At 34.0% G+C, this 20048-nt stretch overlaps 1 protein-coding gene across 3 annotated transcripts in view; it reads left to right on the top strand.

Moving 5' to 3' along the window:
- RYK (receptor like tyrosine kinase) overlaps positions 1-20048 on the top strand; it is a 104383-nt gene that overhangs the window by 56268 nt on the left and 28067 nt on the right. For 2 of the 3 annotated variants that reach the window (XM_074214807.1, XM_074214809.1), the window contains exons 7-13: positions 1307-1408; positions 2960-3093; positions 9971-10057; positions 16199-16268; positions 17842-17974; positions 19203-19312; positions 19448-19607. In XM_074214807.1, the coding sequence (XP_074070908.1) occupies positions 1307-1408; positions 2960-3093; positions 9971-10057; positions 16199-16268; positions 17842-17974; positions 19203-19312; positions 19448-19607 (796 nt within the window). The remainder of the gene's footprint in view (positions 1-1306; positions 1409-2959; positions 3094-9970; positions 10058-16198; positions 16269-17841; positions 17975-19202; positions 19313-19447; positions 19608-20048) is intronic. The other variant, XM_074214808.1, reaches the window with a different exon arrangement.

The following is a 20048-nucleotide window of genomic DNA, read 5'->3' as shown; positions in this document are numbered from 1 at the left end:
AGTAATACTTCAGAGAGTATTTCCCCTGTGGTAGGCGTGATCTGTGTGATTCTGTCAAGTGACTCATAGATAATAAACATTTTAAAATTGCTTTATCATAGCAATTTTGAATATTGACTATTACAATATAATATTATATAACATAATAATTTTATAATGCAACAAGTATTATAGGTCCCCCCCAAGCATGTTTCTAGAAACCCAAAGTTTAAAAAAACACATTTTAAAAATTGGAAGATCTTGAGGCAGATTGATGCAGCCCACTGTACATTCTACAGATGTATTTTATGTTCATTGCTTAGTTGTTTTGCATTCTTTGTGCTTTTTTGGTTGTCCTTTTTTTCTCTTTTTTTCCCCTCTTGTTAAAAGAAATCTCATAAAAATTGTCAGTTTTAATTTCCCTAGAGATAAATCATTAATTTCTTACCTTAACATTTTCTTAATTCAGTGCACTTTTGATGTGTAGCAATCAGAAAAAGTTATACAATTAAGATTCCCATTTAAGATGTAGATATCTGATGATGGCCATAATCTCAACAGATTCTGATTTAAACATGAAGTATGTCATTATGGAGAAATGTTCTTATCTCTTAAGATTTTAGAATAATTTTATTATAATTACTGTATCTTATTAAATATAGCACAATAGGTGCAAAAGACTGTCATGGTATAGTGGATAAAGAAGTTGCCTTGGAGTCAAGCAAACTTAGGGGATATGTGTATATATGTATATATATATAAGCATTCAAATGTTATTTCATAGACCCCAACTTTGATGGGCTGGCCACATTGTTCAAATGCCAAACATACAGTTGTGAGAAAGACTATTTTATAGAGAACTCATACAGGGCAAGTGCTGGGGGGAAAGGGGGATGGCCAGAAAAAGCATCTCAGGAACACTCTGAGAGGGCTCTCAGAAGAACTTTGAAATTGATTGTGCAGCATGGGAGACACTGGCATAGGACTGGTCAGCCTGGAGGGTGCTGTGCTCTTTGAGCAAGGCAGAATTGAAGTAGCTTAAAGGAAATGTGAGATATCCAAGCTTAGAGAACCCACCCCCAGGTGTTCACCTGGACTATTTGTACCTGACCTGTGATAGAGCGTTTTCGAGATCATATTGGTTTGATCAGTCTTAGACATGTTGTAGCTTGTTTCTAACATAGCGATGTCGTGTTGGTTCTGTTTGATAATGAAGAATGAGAACCATACATAAATGTATAAATATTTGTGTATGAGTCTGTATATAAATAAAAGAGAAGTAAAAATTCCTCATGAAAGTTGACATTCTATCTCAAATTATTTTCAGCATCAGTGACAGCAGTAGTTCACAAGGTTTATCTCAGCCATCCACGCAGACGACTCAGTACTTGAGAGCTGATACTCCTAACAATGCAACACCTGTTACCAGTAAGAGTTAATTTAAATCTAAAACCAGTTTACTTTGATCTTACTTATTAGGCTACTAGTGATCCTAAGGAATTGAGGTTACTTGCATATGTGGAGTTTACAGTTGCTGTTCAAGATTTGACTTCCATTTCTTGGATCAGTAGAAACTTTTAAAAAAAATTGATGAATTTAAAATATATTAAGTAGACTCACTTTAATCATTTTATAGTTTGGGTAATTTCTAGAAATTCAACATTATTCACATGTACCTTGATTTTTTTTCCCATTCAGGTTGAGACATTGGGAAACTTTGGATTTTGATTAAAGTATCATTAAATGCAGTTCATTTATACCTCACATAATATCCTGACAAGTAGTGTTTTTCAGTAATGTCATTGCACTCTTCAATCAAACCCTGCAATAAATATTTTAAAATACCTTTATATCATTTGGCAGATTTTCTGAGAAATTTATTTGATTTTGATAATTGAGTCAGCAATTGATCTCAAGTATGTCACTCCCAAATGCTGGAGGAACCATTTCCGTAATGTTCATGTCTGAGAGATCTGTGTTTTGTTTTACCTAATTCTCCAAGTACCTCTTGTATCATATAAAGTCTTCCTTTGTGTCCCATTTTGTAGATGGAAATGGTAATATTTTTTAGACGGCCCTTGGAAACTATTTTTGTTCTTTATTAGGTAGTGATTGGTAAAAGACTAATCCTAATAATCATAGCACTTGTTTTAGCACTTAAACTTTACTTACAGCAATCCTCTGTTGTAAATTAGTAAATATGTAAATCAGTGCACCATCTATTAAATTGCTAATCTATAATTATTCCTCCTTATTTTGTAACTTTTGGGAAATTTTATTCTTAGCCCTTCTGCCTAGCTAATTATTTTCCCATTTCCCAAGTACCAAAGTTTACCGTGATTTATTCTGTCTCTTAATTAGAATCCTTTTTTTCTAATTCTTTTTTTTTCTTTCAGTCTGCTAAGCAACATTTTTATTTCTCTGAGTGAATAACTCAACTTTTGTAAATTTAATTTCATCTTTTTGTTAGTAAAAATGAAGGGATATTTAAACACACCAGAATAGTGTGAGGATTAAAATATTTAAATGGTTATACCTCTTGTTAGAAAAGACAGTCTAATAAAATATTCCTTTTAGGGAAAAATTAGATAATTTATTATAGAGGTTATTTTTCAAATTTGCAAAAAAATCTGTCCAGAGGAGGCCATCAATTTGCTTATGGTTTTCAAATAACACAGTTGATAATCTCTGTACCAGGTATTAATTTGCTTGTAACATTGTATATACAGTTGGAGTAGTACTAATTTTAATAATGCATTGCTATCTGCAACTGATTATTGCATTATAGAGTAGGAAGAGGATTATTTGCTTAGCATCATCTTCATTTGGTTTTCAGGAAAAAGAATCTTATTTTTCCCTATTATGGTTTCTATAATCTGTTCTTTGAGTTTTAACGATTTTATGTAGGTAATTTTGGAAAATAATGTTTGCTCATTTTTATTATAAGGGTATTTATATTAGATTTGTTTGGCTTTGTTGGCTCCTCAGGTTATCCTACATTACGGATAGAGAAGAATGACCTAAAAAGTGTCACTCTTATGGAGGCCAAAGCAAAGGTCAAAGATATAGCCATTTCCAGGGAAAGAATAACACTAAAAGATGTTCTCCAAGAAGGTATGTATCTTCTCAAAATCAGTTTTTCAAATTATATATTTTAAATATGCTATTACTCTAAAATCAAAGTTTTAGTGTCTTATATTTTCTTGTCAGTGCTAAGATAAGCACAGAAGAAATGACTTGGATAGTAATATCATAGAAGATAAAGGCTTCATACCTTTGAAAATGTTATTTGTACTTTGTATTCTTTGTGTATTCCTTAAGTTCACATGATATTTTGTTTTGGGAAGGTTGAGTTGTCTTATTATTGAATTAAATAATTAGTTTAAATTAATTTAAAATTGGATTTTATTTTTCCAATAGCTTGAAGAAGAGAAGGTTGAAAATTTCATAGAAGGAACTTAAAAATCAAAGGGTACTTCAGGGAGGTTTGTCTTTCCATTGTGCAGGCATAAGCTTAAAAGTTGGGTTTTTACTTGTAAGCTCAAACTGATTCAGAATGGAATGTTTGTTGGTCTCAGGTCAGTTTTGGGTTTTGTTTTTTTTCAGTTTGTGTTCTGAGCTGGTAAAGCAGTTGCTTATCTAGGGATTCAAGCTGCTCCAAATTTCTGTCATTTGATTGACTGGAAAGCATCAATATTTCCTGCTTGGCAATCTCTGGAATATTTATTGACTTCATTTGGAAGACTTTGAAGTATATCATCTTAAAGAATATTTTTTTCTTTAGGAAAAAGCAGTTTGAAAATAGTTCCTTTGACTGTTATTAAATAAGAATATCTTTTATAGCTATTTGTTTCCCAAAGCTTGACCCAGTTTTTAATAATAATCTAAAACTTGAGAGTAAACAGGCTAAATAGGAAATGTCCAATTGAAACCTTGAGTTGAAATACTTAAGAAAAAGAATGCATGGGGGTTTTTTGCCAAATATTTTTACTTTATCTAATTTAAAACAGTATGTTTGACTTCTTGTAAATAATTAAAAAGCCTCTTCAGTAGGGCAGGGAGCTGGTTTGTGGCAAAGGAAGGGGAGCTATGTTTTCTGTAGCTAATTCCCTCTTACAGACAGGAAGTGAAGTGACTTGCCCAGGATTATACAGCTTATATTTGTTAGAGTGCAGACTTGAAACCAGATCTTTCTGAATTAATTCATGCCCAGTTCTAACCACTGTAACATATGGGAAGATTTTATAAAAAAATATTAATTTTCTCTATATTCCCTGTTTGTGCCAAAAGAGGCTATCAATTAAAGAATAGTGACATGAAAGCCAGTTTTTTTGACTAAGGGGCATATTGACTATTATTATTATTATTAATAATAATAATAATAATAACTATAATAACTAAAATATACTACTTAACCTTTTCAAAGTGCTTTATATGTATTCTGTCATTTGATTCTTATAGCAACCATGTAAGGTGTAGAATCTATTATCCGTATTTTGAGGAGGAGGAGGAGGATTTTATCCTTCATTCTTGAAGAAGACCATGACTTCAGGGAAGTGATGCCATGACAAGCACACGAATTAAATTTGAGTGAGGGGAAGTTGTCCACTAATTTTTTTTTTTGCATTGTAATTTTCTTCTTAGTTTTCAGAATTAAGTGATAAGGAAATGGGGCCAGAATCTAAGAAGTTACCTTTACTAATTGCCCTAGTGTGAAGTAGTCAAGCTCAGGCTTGGTTAGGCTAGATGGACTATTGATATTGAGAAATGGGGAATAGGGCAAGAGAAAATGAGCAATCAATTCTCACTGGCTTCCAGAAGAGGGAGACAAGCACCAGTACAAGTGCACGTTTCATAATAATTCCAGATTAAGCACAGAAATCACAAATTCTAGGTTGAAGAGTACTTTTTTCAAAGACCAACTTTTTTTTTTAGAATCTAAGATTTAATATTTTTGAGAATATTGAATTATAGTTGTATCAAAAATTTTATTACTTTAAAGAATAATTCAAGCGATCTTCCTTAAGTTTGACCTGACAAGTCACCTCCTCCTTTTCCCCTATTTAAGTAAAGGCCTTTGGCTCTCTAGTAATTCAATAATCAAATATGATATCCTCTGGCTTTTTAAAAAATTTATTTTCACATTACTACTATAGTCTTGTAAAAGTAATTATATAATCCTCCCTTCCCCCACATAGAGAAACCTCAAGAAAAATAAAGTGAGAGAAAAAGAAAAAAAATGTCTAGGTTCAGATTCCATCAGCTCTGTTTCGGGGGTAGATCACATTCTTCATTATAAGTCCATCAGAAGTTGTTTCAATATTTTTCCCACAGTTGCTATTGCTAATTGTATTTCCCTTCATTCTGTTCCTCTCCACTCCCATTTATTTATTCTCTCTCCCCTTTGTCCCTCCTCAAAAGTATGTTGTGGGATAACTAGATAGTGCAGTGTATAGATCACCGGCCCTGGAGCCAAGAGGACCCAAGTCCAAATCCAGCCCCAAACGCCCACCACCACCTAGTCATATGACCCTGGGGAAGCCAAAGCCCACTGCCTTGCAGGAAAAAAAAAGTATATTGTATCTGATTACCCTCTCCCATGATCTTCCCTCTCTTTTATCACCTACACCCTCCTTCCCCTCCTCCTGTCCCCTTTGTCCCATCCCTTTCTTCCCCTTTTTCCTCTAGAGTAAGATGGATTTCTCTGCTCATTTGACTGTGTATATTGTTTTTTCTTTGAGCCAATACCAATGAGAATGAAGGCTTACTCATTCCCCCCTCATCTTCCCCCTTTCTACATTACAAAAACTTTTTCTTGACTCTTTTGCATGAAATACCTTAGCACATCCTATCTCTCCTTTCCCTTTCTCCCAGTACATTCCTTTCTTGCCCATTGACTCCATTTTTATAATATATTATGACCATTATATTTAGCTCCCTCCTTTGCCTTGTGGATATATCTATATCTATATCTATATCTATATCTATATCTATCTATATCTATATCTATATCTATATATATATATATGCCTTCTAACTGCTCTAATAAATGAGAAGGTTCTTATGAGTTATCAGTATCATCTTTCTACCCAGGAATACAAATAGTTCAACGCCATTCAGTTCCTCATAATTAGTCCTTCCCGTCTATCCTCTCTGTGCTTCACCTGAGTCCTGTACTTGAAGATGAAACTTTCTGTTCAGCTCTGGTCATTTCATCAGTCCCCTATTTTATTGAATGCCCATCTTTTCCCCTGAAAGAATATGTTCAGTTTTGTTGAGTAGTTGATTCTTTTTTTTTAAGTTTTTATTTATTTTGAGTTTTACAATTTTTCCTCTAATCTTATTTCCCTCCCCATCCCCCACAGAAGGCAATTTGCTAGTCTTTACATTGTTTCCATGGTATACATTGATCCAAATTGAATGTGATGAGAGAGAAATCATATCCTCAAGGAAGAAACATAAGCAAGAGATAGTAAGATCAAATAAGATATCAGGTTTTTTTTCCCCTAAATTAAAGCTAATAGTCCTTGGTCTTTGTTCAAACTCCACAGCTCTTTCTCTGGATACAGATGACATTCTCCATTACAGAGAGCCCCAAATTGTCCCTGATTGTTGCACTGATGGAATGAGCAAGTCCATCAAGGTTGACCATCACCCCCATGTTGCTGTTCGGGTGTCCAGTGTTTTTCTGGTTCTGCTCATCTCACTCAGCATCAGTTCATGCAAATCCCTCCAGGCTTCCCTGAATTCCCATCCCTCCTGGTTTCTAATAGAACAGTAGTGTTCCATGACATACAGGTACCACAGTTTGCTAAGCCATTCCCCAATTGAAGGACATCTACTTATTTTCCAATTCTTTGCCATCACAAACGTGGCTGCTATGAATATTTTTGTGCAAGTGATGTTTTTACTCTTTTTCATAATTTCTTCAGGGTAAAGACCCAGTAGTGGTATTGCTGGATCAAAGGGTATGCCTGTTTTTCTTGCCCTTTGGGCGTAGTTCCAAATTTTCCCCAGAAAGGTTGGATGGGTTCAGAGCTCCACCAACAATGTATTAATGTCCCAGATTTCCCACAACCCTTCCAGCAATGATCATTATCCTTTCTGGTTATATTGGCCAGTCTAAGAAGTGTGAGGTAGTACTTCAGAGCTGCTTTAATTTGCATTTCTCTGATAAGTAATGATTTAAAACAATTTTTCATGTGACTATGGATCACTTTGATCTCCTCATCTGTAAATTGCCTTTGCATATCCCTTGACCATTTGTCAGTTGGGGAATGACTTTTTAAAAAAAAATTGACTCAGTTCTCTGTATATTTTAGAAATAAGTCCTTTGTCAGAAATACTAGTTGTAAAAATTGTTTCCCAGTTTACTACATTTCTTTTGATTTTGGTTACAGTGGTTTTTGTTTGTGCAAAAGCTTTTTAATTTAATGTAATCAAAATCATGTAGTTTGTTTTTAGTGATATTCTCCATCTCTTAGTCATATAGTACTTCCCTTTACATAGATCTGACAGATAAACTTGAGTAATTGATTCTTTGTTGTGATTCAAGCTCTTTTGCCTTCCAGAAAATCACATTCCAAGTCCTAAGAGCCCTTAATGTAGATGCTACTAAATTCTGTGAAATTCTGACTGTAGTTCCATGATATTTGAATTGTTTTTTTTTTTCTTTCCTGACTGCTAGTAATATTTTCTCTTTGACTGGGGAGTTGTGGAATTTGGCTTTAATATTCTTGGGAGTTTTTTTTTTTTTGAAATCTCTTTCTGGAGGTGATTGATAGATTCCCTCAATTTCTATTTTACCCTCTGCTTCTAGGATATCAGGGTAATTTCCTTGGGGAATTTCTTGAAAAATGAATCCTAGGGACTTGCCCTGGTCATGATTTTCAGGTGGTTCAATACTTTTTAAATTATCTCTTCTGGATCTGTTTTCCAGATCAGTTGAGATATTTAACATTTTCTTCTAGTTTTTCATTCTTTTGGTTTATTATTTCTTGATTTCTCACAAAGACATCAGCTTCCCTTAGTTCCTTCCATTCTACATTTGAAGGAATTATTTTCTTCAGAGAATTTTTAATCTCCTTTTCCATCTAACCAATTCTGCTTTTTTAGAGCATTCTTCTCCTCATTGATCTTTCAGACTGCTTTTTCCATTTGATCTAAACTGGTTTTTAACTGTTATTTTTGTCAGTATTTTTTTATATCTCTTTTACCAAGCTACTGATTTGGTTTTCATGATTTTCCTGCATTGCTCTCATTTCTCTTTCCAATTTTTCCTCTACATCTCTTAGGTCTCTTACATCTTTCAAAATCTTTTTTTGAGTTCTTCCATAATCTGAGACCAATTCATATTTTCTTAGAGACTTTGGATACTGAAGCTTTGACTTTGTCATCTTCTGGATGTGGTGTTTTGATCCTCCATGGGACCAAAGTAATTTTCTATGAGCAGATTCTTTTTCTTCTGTTGTTCACTCATTTCCCCAGCCTATGACCTGTTTTTAATGCACTTCCCAAGCTTTTGAATGTTTTTGGAACACCTCAAATTCCTTCAATGTCTTAGGAGAGGCTTCGAATGCTCTACTGGCCCGTTCTGTGGTGTGTGAATGACTACAAGTACTTCCCTCTGTCCTGGAGCCATGAGGAAGGTCCCTGCTCTGTGGTAATGGGGGGCCCCAGGCTGTGTGACTGGGGTATGAATGTGGATAAAACACCAGAATCCTGTCCTAGGAATAGTGGAGACCTTGACAGTCTCACCCAACTCCCTTACCTTCCCTTGGGCTAAGCATTCTGGAAGCAACTGCTGGGTGACTTCCTTCCAGGTGGTTCTGCAGGCCTGCTTCTGGTTCCAGGTCAGGTTTGTACTGAGAACCTGAACTGCACTGGGCTCCATGCTCGCTCTTGTGCAACAGTTTTCCCACTGGCATTCTGAGTTGTCCTTGATGATCCCTGGCCTAAGAGGTCTGGAAATTGCTCCAACTACCAGAGACCCAGGTGCCCTGCAGGCAGTTCCCGATAGGTTGGAGCTCATTCACCACTCCTTCCATGCTTGGTGGAATAGACCTTCCTGCAGATCTTCCAAATTGTCTCAGGCCGGAAAATTGTTTCACTTGGTCTTTCTGTGAGTTCCACCACTCTAGAATTTGGCTAGAGTCATAATTTTAAGGCATTTGGAGAGATCTGGGGGAGAGCTTTTGGGAATTCCTGCCTCCATGCCACCATCTTGGCTCCAGCTTTTACAATTTGTTGTAACCCAAAAAGACTACAAAGTGATTTTCTACATTTCCATTCTTCTTATACCTTGCTTCCCTCTGCAGTACCATTACACTGGTCTCTTTGCATGCAGCAGTCAATCTCAAACTGAGAATTTTCACTGACTTTTTCTCATGCTTGGAACTCTTCTTATCCCCCCCCCCCCTTTTTTTTTTTACTTCCTTAAAGTTTTAACTAAAGTTCTACAAAAAGTCTTTCCAGGGGGCAGCTAGGTGGTGCAGTGGATAGAGCACCAGCTCTGGAATCAGGAGGACCTGAGTTCAGATCTAACCTCAGGCACTTAATAATTGCCTAGCTGTGTGACCTTGGCCAAGTCACTTAACCCCATTGCCTAAAAAAAGTTTTTCCAATCCCTTCTTTTTCTAGTACCATCCTGAGATCATCTCCATTTTTATGCTGTATTTATCTTGGTTGTACATAATTGTTTACATGTTGTCTCCTTCATTACATTGTGAGATGAGGGACATTTTTTCCCACTTTTATCCTCAGTGCTTAGTATATAACAGGTGCTTAATAAATATTTATGAACTAACTAATAATTTCATACATATTTTGTCTACTGTTAACCCCTTTCATTCGATACTTGGCAGAAATCATCAGACTTCCTGTAGCCTTATTTTATTGACTATAATTACTCCTTTTCTATGTGTTTTAAAGTTACCACTGTATCAGAAAGTATTTAAACTGATTATGTCATCTCAAATATTATTCCTTTTAGGAACCTTTGGGCGTATTTTCCATGGAATTTTAATAGATGATAAAGATCCCAACAAAGAAAAACAAGCATTTGTGAAAACTGTTAAAGGTAAAATTTTTCATATTGTATACTAACAGTATTATTTATTTAGGTAAAATATAAACATCTTTATACTGACTTAGGTAGTTCATTCACGTACTTAAATTGTAAAAATACATTTGGCATTCTTAACTATAGCACACAGTAGATTCATTTCTTTCAGTGGGAAAATGGACTGACACAAAAAATGTTTAATATCCATTAGTGTCATTTTGTTAGTGACAAACTAAATTTTGCACAAATTAAGTCCATTGTTATATGATCCAGTTTGTGACAGTGTACTATCTCTGAAGCGAAATTCTATTCTTAGTTACTATATTTCAAAGTGACTATTTTATAGCTATCTAAATAAATACAAGCTCAGTTGAATAAGACAGAGCATTTAATAGCATTTATCTCTAGTTGGAATCTTTTTGCACCATCTTTTGATATGTAGTTCCAGGTTTTTCTTTTCTTTTATTTAACTTTATTGTTCATCTGAAAATAATCAAGATTTTAGTCCAATTGTTTATACATAAATTCTTTTCCAACACTAGCAAACTAGTGATGACTCTTTAAAACTCAAGAATTTTATATTCATTTGTTATTTTTTAAACTTTATTTGTAGAATAATTAAAATAATTTATAATTAATGTTTTTCTTGGCCAATTTTGGAATGAAATAGAAATATATGCTGTTTTTCACTATGCTCCATATTTGTTGTTTGATTTCTTCAGGTAGCACTAGAAAGATACTTAGACCTTGTATATAAGGTGTTTTGGAAAAAAATAACTTAGACTTTTTATTATGCATATAAGGCCAGTTTTGTGGATTAATCACATTTAATTGTTTGTGAAATAAATTTTACTAGAGCTTATATTCATAATTATAATTTTAAAAATTAATCGTACATTGCTATGTCATAAAGATATTAGATATTCTTGTTTTGGGAAAAAATGTTTAGCAGTTCATTTAATGTGCATATAAAGAACTATTTTATCGTTTAATTTCATTTAATTGTGAAATAAATTTACCAATGTTAAGTTCCTAAATACAATTTAAATAATTAACAAGTTAGAGATTTATCCTTGGAAGAAAATGTGATATGATGAAGAGATTCCAGGACTTTTAATTAGTTGAGGGCTTGAGTCCCATTTTTCACTTAATGACTGTTCTTAGACAAATCACTAAAGCTATCTGGTTCTTGACTTCCTTATCTGTGAAATGGAACTTTTATCTTGTTGGCTGCTTTTTTAAAGGACTCTTCAGTGGTTCCCCATTTCCTAGAGGTTAAAATCCAAACTTTTTCTTGGTGTTTTAAGTCCTCTGAAATGTTGCTCCATTTGATCCATTTCAGTTAATTTTGCAGTGTTACCATGTGGGTTATTCTTTATAATTAACAAGACTAAATGTCTCAGATTGCTGCCTTTTCTCCTGTTACTTCTGTCTTTGCAATGCTATTTCCCCCCCCCCAGTTATTCACTTTTTATTTATTTCTCAAAAGTCCTTAAGTTCTTTCTTTATCATGAATTATTCTGATAACTCCATCCCATATTAAGCATTTTATTTTACCAACTGTTTCATGTATATTTACTGTTTTGTATAGTTAGCAGTTTATTGTGTGATGTAGTATATATGTCATTTATGTTTTTACTTAAATTGCAAATTTTTCCTGTGTAGTGACAGTGGCTTATACTACTTTGGTGTTTACACCTTCCTTTTTACACATATATGTAGCAGAGAAATAGGGAAAAAGCTGACCTCTGAGCCAGAAAGACTGGGGTTCAAATGTAACCTTTGACCTATATTGCTGGGGAATTGTTGGGTAGGGCCCTTCATCTCTTTAAGGCTGTAATTTACAGAGAAGTTGCTGACCCGCTAGATATATCTATATCTATTATCTATATCTATATCTATATCATCTATATCTGTAGATAGAGAGAGAGAGAGACAGAGAGAGAGAGAGAGTGTGTCTGTGTCCATACCTATGATTTCATTGCTGTAGAGATCACTTTATACTAGTACAAAGTCTTAGACTTGCCTTGGCATCACATCATTTTCTCTCTTCTTAAACTACTCCCTTTTATGATTGTTCCTTCCCTAATGTCTTCAAACCAAACCCAACATCCCTTAAAAAAAAGCAACCAAAAAAATCCACTAGATCCTTCTCCCCTCTCCTTTCCTCCATTCATGTTATTGTCAAATGTCTTTTCTCAGCCAAGCTCCTAAAAGAGGCCATCTGTACTGGATGTGTCTACTTTCTCTACATTGATTCTTCAGCCCTTTCCTTCCTGTTTTCCAAACTTAACATTCAACTGAAATGATTTGATCTAAAGTTTCCAGTGATCTCTCTCTCTCTCTCTCTCTCTCTCTCTCTCTCTCTCTCTCTCTCTCTCTCTCTCTTTCTCTCATTTAGTAAATCTGCTTGGGTTTATTTTTAATCCCCTTCCTGCCAGACCCCTTTATTACATTTGACACAGTTGACCATCCTCTGCTCCTCAGGTTTTCATTACCTTCTGGACCTCCTCTTTATCATGCTTCCTAGCTGTGGGGTCCCTCATGGTTGTCTCCACTCTGCCTTGGTGTCTTCATCAGCTTCTTTGGATCTGATTCTCATTACTGAGTGAGACCAATGGCTCTCAGATCTTTTTCCAGCCTTAGCCTTTTTGTTTAGCTTTAGTTGCATATCACCCATTTATTACCTAGTGAACCTGTCAAATACGGTGTCCTGGAGACATCTTATATTTAGTGCCTATAGTCAACAAGTACCTATTAGGTACTGACTGTCTAGAAACATGGGCTCTACTGTGTAGAGATGGGGAGGGTAATCTGGAAAAGCTATGTACAGGCAAGCATTGCAGGCATGTTCTGAGAGGTGAGCACTATGAAGCTAGCATGGCTGTATACTAATGATGGGTGTACAAAGGTCCAGGTTTTTTTTCCCCCAATGCCAAACAGGGCATGTGCTCTCAGATCTTAAAAGTAAGGGGGAACCACTAGAAGTGTGGTAGTGGTGATGATGATAATGGTAGCAAGTTTAAACTTTAGGAGAATAACTTTGGCAGCTGAGTAGAGGACAGGCTGTAGAGGGAAAGACATGAGACCAAGAGTCTATTTAGAAAGATGTTAGAATATGTGAATATGAAACAATGAGGGCCAGACTCAGGCCAGTGGCTGGTCCTGGAGAGAATCTAACTCCAGCAACCACCTTCTCTCCCAAGCCCTTCTTCGTAGTCTTCTCACCCCTTTTTTCCCTGCTTTTTAATTATACAAGCTAATGAATGAAGGATAGCTCTTCCAGCTCTACTGCCTGTGAACTTTTGAACTAAGGAAGAGGTGTACCTCTACTGAGTGAAGTAATTGTGGTAGCTCTCCCCTCACGCTCTCCCCTTCCTTCACCTCTGGCTACTAGTATACTTGTTAGACTGCAGCCATCCTCTTTAGAGAAGGAATAGACTGTTTCTGGGTCTTAAGAAATATCCTAAAACAACTTTTGCACTTTTGTTCTTATCTCTTATCTTCAGTCCTCAGTCAACTTTTCATCTAAAAGTTATACTAATTATAATCATTATAGGAGTTGCTTAGTCTTTTTACTTAATTATCATGCCAAATCAATGATAGCTAATAAGTAAAAAAAAGCAACATTCCAAGATAGAACCTTCACCTCTACACCTTCACTTCATTCATGTAGAATTCTTCTATTTATGTTGTTTTTGGAAAAAATAAAACATTGGAGTATAGTAGAAAGCTTGCTGTACTGGGAGTTAGTTGACCTAAATTCTAATCTCAGTCCTGCTACTGTGCATGCTTCTGAAAGTTACTTTGAAATTTAATTATTTCTAAGGTTCTTTTCACCTCTGTCATTTTATAAGTCTTTGAACCAACAACTTTAATTCAGGCAACTTTCAAAAAGAAAGTTTCTCATTTCATTTGGTATTCTCTAAAAAATGTAGTTTATTTTCCTACAGAAATAGCTAGGGGAAGGGTAGAAAAAGGAAATAATATTGATAAGACAACACAATGTGGATACTAGTACTGTTGCTTAAGATAAGATTAGTATTTCCGTGAGTATTTTAAAAGTAGTCATTCATTCTTTTTTGTGACTTGCTACCATAAATTTTAATGTTCCTCCTTCACTGGAAGGAAACAGGAGAAAGCACAGTGAGTCCTTAGCTAAAATATTGTTGTCATTTTTGTGGTAGACAAAGAAAGTCACTGACCAACCACTGTACTCCTTAAAGTTATATGAAATTTGTTGTCACCCATTTAAGTGGCACTGAAATTTAATCTTTTCTAACCAGCCCTCTGAAGAGTTGACAAAAGATTCCTTGCCTTGAAATTATATTTGTAATCAGTAGACAGTCTTTAGTTGTACTTCCATACTGCAGATCAGAAGAAACATTTTGCTTTGGTTTTTTGGATGAGCCGTATTGAAGTTTGACTTTTCATAATTTTATTCATAAATTCATAATTTTACTTGTCATCATTTAAAATGTAAATTTGTTAATATTAGCACTAAATTTCTCAAATATTGTGTGTCATGTAGCATGTATGCTTATTATTAATGTCATTATTGATATAAGAAAAATTATAAATTATTTTTATTAAACATAAATTTTGTTCATTCAGCATACATAGAATTCAGCATACATTCAAAATACATAGAAGTATGGTATTCACAAAATTCCCTTTTATACATATGCAGTAACCTCAAAATCCTTGAACTAGCAAAGAATTGTTCTTGTTAAAGGGCACTGCACTAGTGGGAGATGTTGCCAGCTTGGCATTCAGTATGTCAATCCTTTTCTGAACAAAGAGTACTTGTTTGCCCAGTGTTTGCTCTTCATTGAGCAAAGAAAGGTTGAGGACCATTGGATTAGAACTCTCATAGCCTTGCTTATTCCATTTTGCAGCTATAAAAATAGCCTCGAGTGTTAGAAGATCTGTATTCTAGTCCAACCTCAGCTACTGACTATTTGAGTATGCCTAGATGAGTTAGTTAGCTTCCCTGGGCCTGCCTTTTCTGATCTCTGAGTCTCCTTCTATAGGACATTACTTTAATTCCCTTCCCTATTTCCTTGAGGGAAGTATTATTATTGTCATCATTTTACATATGAGGATATTTTGAACATTACTTTTGAGTTATCTTTTTTGTAGATATGATGTTAGTTTTTTGTGTTATTGAATTTTTTTTATTATATTCACAGACCAATAGTTTTTGATTGGATTGTATCTTTTAATTACAAAATGGAAGTTAATAGAAAGGAAATTTTCTTTTCAATAGTATTGAAATTCGGGGCGGCTAGGTGGCGCAGTGGATAGAGCACTGGCCCTGGAGTCAGGAGTATCTGAGTTCAAATGCGGCCTCAGACACTTAATAATTACCCAGCTGTGTGGCCTTGGGCAAGTCACTTAACTCCATTGCCTTGCAAAAACAAAAAAAAATAGTATTGAAATTCCTTTGTTCTTTTAAGTAAATCATATAGATGAATAACTTAGAGGTTGAATGACTTCAGAAGTTCTACTAAAATTAGACACAATTTGTTCCCAAATTAGTTTTGTTATTTTGCATCTGAAACTGAACTCTCAGAAGCAAAAAAATAAAGTAGAAGGTAGCAGGAGAGTTTGAATTTGAGATTGTGTAACGATTGAACATGTTTTGATTATTGTCATAAGGTTTTATTATTTTTTTGTTTTATTTTGTTTTGGCAAGGCAGTGGGATTAAGTGGCTTGCCCAAGGCCACAGAGCTGGGTAATTATTAAGTGTCTGAGGGCGGATTTGAACTCAGGCACTCCTGACTCCAAGGCCAGTATCCACCTAGCTGCCCTGTCATAAGGTTTTAAGTAAAACTTGATTTAAATAATAATAAATAACTTTAAAAAATAAGGTCTTTTGAAGTTTGAGTTTTGAATTGATCATTTCTACATTTTCTAATTTTTTTTTTGGCAAGGCAATGGGATTAAGTAACTTGCCCAAGGTCACAAAACTAAGTGATTATTAAGTTATCTGAGGCTGGATTTGAACTCAGGTCCTCCTGACTCCAGGGCTGGTGCTCTATTTACTGTGCCACCTAGATGCCCCTACATTTTCTAATTTTCAAAGAAAATTTTAATAATGGATTTAAATTATGTATCTAGTACTATTGTTCAAAATTATTTTCTTTTTCTAGACCAAGCTTCTGAAATTCAAGTGACAATGATGCTCACTGAAAGCTGTAAACTCCGAGGTCTTCACCACAGGTGAGAAACAATACTTTTTCATTTGATTTTATGGTAGATATCAAATTAAGAAAGTTCATATAATCTTGAAAATATTGGGATAAAGAAACTTTAAAAAACGTAGGAATTGGTATACTTATTTTACAACTAAAAATAATGAAAGCATTATTGAGTGATTGTGTGACCTTAAGGAAAAGCTTTCTCAAAGATTTCTTTCAAAGCTTTGGTCAAAGACCACTTTGAGAGAAGTCTAAACTACTTCAGTTCCAACCCCTCTTAAAGCAGTTATTTTATATTCATTGTTTCTTGGTTGTACTACTGTATATACTTCTTGACATTTTGATTCTTCCTTAACGAAGACTGCTACATGCCCAGAAGCATACAATACTGCTGCACATAATGGATTTGTATCTTTTGACTACTTATGTAAAAGATAAAAATGAACTAAAAGATCCCAAGGCATGAATTTTTGAGGGCTATTTTTATTCTTTAATCTACAAATCTAGGTTAATATCTGCTTTAATATTTTCTAAATATTTTTCTATTTTCCAAAAAAATAGTAGTTTTAAATTCCTACTAACTTCTTCTGTGCTTAGGTAAAGTTTACTTCTGACTAATGACTTACTTTGTGTTAAATGATGCCCAGTTAGTATTTATATGACATTTTACCTTGACGGCAAGTTTTTTAATTACAGGATAACATCCCATCAGTATCATATCATTTGATAGAATTTGTGTCAAGGCTCTTTTATATAGTTGCCTGAATGGATTTGGAGGCAGAGAAAGACTTAATTAGAATTAGGCATACTTAATAGTTAATGACCAATTCATGCCTATTGCAACAAAGATTTCTATTCTATATGCTACAGAATTGTTTGGTGTGAGAGAATACATGTTTGAGGGAAGTCGGTCTTGTCCAAATATCTATTTAAAAAACCTTTCTGTTTAATTTCCAGATAACAGGCAAATTAGATTAAGAAAATTTTCTGAAATAGCTCCGTTTGATCCATATTTAAAATTTAATTCTTAGAGAAAGTAGCATGGAAAGTCATGTGGAAAGCCAGTTTTGGAATCAGGAAAATGTGAGTTCAAATTCTGACACTGAGATATACTAGCTGTGAGACTAGAAGCAAGCAAAGTACTTTATCTTTCAGTTTTCCAGTCAATTCTCTTAAGACAATATAAATTGAGACATTGCTTAACCTGTACTAAGGGTGTTTCCCCACCAGGAATTCTTTTCCACATTTTATAGATGAGGAAATAAGTTTGAGGAAAGTAGCAAGTGCCTTTAAGTCTTCTGGATCAAGTTCATTTCTCTTCCGATTACATTAGGCCTGTTGCACAGTAAAATAAATTTGCAAGGTAATGAGAGAAATTCTACTCTGTTTAATTGTATTTTATTTTAAGGAATGGTTTTTATTCTCTATTTTAAATTCATTTTTTAATACTTCATCTTTATTTTACAATATATAATAATATATTTTTTCAGATTGTTTTTGCCTTACTTTATTTTATCTTGTTTGTTTAAAATAGGTAACTGACTTGAGGTTTTGGATTTTACTTGTTTTCTCCTTGTTTTGTGTCCATTTTGTAGAAATCTGCTTCCTATCACTCATGTTTGTATAGAAGAAGGAGAAAAACCCATGGTGTTACTTCCCTACATGAACTGGGGAAACCTTAAATTGTTCTTAAGACAGTGCAAATTAGTAGAAGCCAACAATCCTCAGGTAAGAGACACTTGCCCAAATACCACTGAGTTCAAGTTCTGACACTGAGATATACTAGCTATGAGACTAGAAGCAAGCAAACTATTTAATCTTTCAGTTTTCCAGTCAATTCTCTTAAGACTATGTAAACTGAGAGATTACTTAACCTGTACTAAAGAGGGTGTTTACAAATAACTTATGTTAACATCCTTGGAAAAGGTGGAAAAATGCAATAAATTTAGGAATTAATGGAAAATCTAAAGCATTGAAAAAAAGGAGACAAATATGACAAAATAGATTAGGCTAAATAAAAAGGAAAGTAATTATGATTCCTCTGACTTGACCAGTATGTATAGTTCTCTCCCTTCACTCTTCCCAAATTTGTTCCCGATTTTGCTGAATTTATTTCCAAAATACATTTATTCATTGTAGTTTAAAACCCAATAACACATTGACAGATTTTCCTTAGGACATTTCAGTGAAAGAATTACTTTTATCCCTTTTTTATGTATAAGGATACAGAGTTTAGCACTCTTTGTTTAAGATTACAAACAAAATTGCTTATGACCATAGTCTGGATTGTGTTAGACAGGTTGTAGTCTTTATAATCTATATCATAGATATATGTATATATAAAACAGTTTGAAGTATATAGATATATCTACCTATAAAATAGATTTATTTATAATCTTATTTATGAATATATACATACATATACATATACATACACACACACACACACACACACACACACACACACATATATATATATATATATATATATACACACACACACACACACGTATATACACATCTCTCTATGCATACTGTTTTCAGCCCTACTTGTATTGTTATAAGATGCATTATTAATTGTTTGGTTTGCTCATGCTGAGAGCCACTGTTTTTGATAACTATCTGCAGTGAATTTAACAGAACACTGAAGTTTTGTTGCTAGAGATATTGTCTTGTAATTCTGTTCACATTCTCTCCCATTATCATCAAGGTTAAAGTGATCCTTTGACTCATTTCTGATAGTTTATAAAATGGAAGAAGATATTCTTTCAAACATTTTTAACACATGAAATACCATACCTAGTGTAATGATATTCATAAGTCAAGAGCTAGCTTCTAGAAATGAGTCTGTAGGTAGAAAGAAATATTTAGGTATGGAGTAGAGAACTATGAAGGGAGGAAGTCACAAATTATATAGTAGGCATTTTATTTTGATTACCATTGTGAACCTTCACAGGCAATTTCCCAGCAAGACTTAGTACATATGGCTATTCAGATTGCTTGTGGAATGAGCTATTTGGCAAGAAGGGAGGTCATTCACAAAGATCTGGCTGCTAGAAACTGTGTGTAAGTACTATGTTTAAGTATTATGTTATCATTGATTTATAATTAATATTCTCTAGATTTGTGACCTATACAACAAAGGTAAATTTAAACATTTACCATATTTCATCTTTGTATTGTCTTCTTTTTTGTTTCCAGTATTGATGATACACTTCAGGTAAAGATCACTGACAATGCCCTATCCAGAGATTTATTCCCCATGGACTATCACTGTCTAGGGGACAATGAAAATAGACCAGTTCGATGGATGGCTCTTGAAAGTCTGGTTAATAATGAGTTCTCCAGTGCTAGTGATGTGGTAAGTTCTGGTACTTCCATATGTTGCTAACCAAGTTAAAAAATGCTTTGTCTCAAATGCGTTCATTTTTAAAAACTGTGCCTGGTAACTAATAACTAAATAAAACAGACTTTTGTTTTTAAATATTTTGCATATTTTTCTATTAAATTCTACCTTCTTGGTTCTTGTATTTAAATAAATAATGAAATGAATTTCTGGTTCCTAAACGTGTGTATGAAAGGTAATCAACTAATTAATTAGTAAATAAAGAGCTTGGATCTGTTGGAATAATTGGAATAATTTAGAGAATATATATTTTTTATTTTTTATTTCAGAGAATATTTTTTATCGATCATATATTATTAGAGTTGGAAGAACCCTTATAGCTCAATCCCATTATTGGAAATATAAAGAAACAGAGAAACCCTTGTCTACATAGTGGTATTGCATAATAAAATCATT

This window comes from Macrotis lagotis, chromosome 1, assembly GCF_037893015.1.
Source record: "Macrotis lagotis isolate mMagLag1 chromosome 1, bilby.v1.9.chrom.fasta, whole genome shotgun sequence".
In the NCBI taxonomy this organism is placed as follows: domain Eukaryota; kingdom Metazoa; phylum Chordata; class Mammalia; order Peramelemorphia; family Peramelidae; genus Macrotis; species Macrotis lagotis.
The sequence above is the reverse complement of the archived record's forward strand: the minus strand, read 5'-3'. Positions and strand labels throughout refer to the sequence as shown.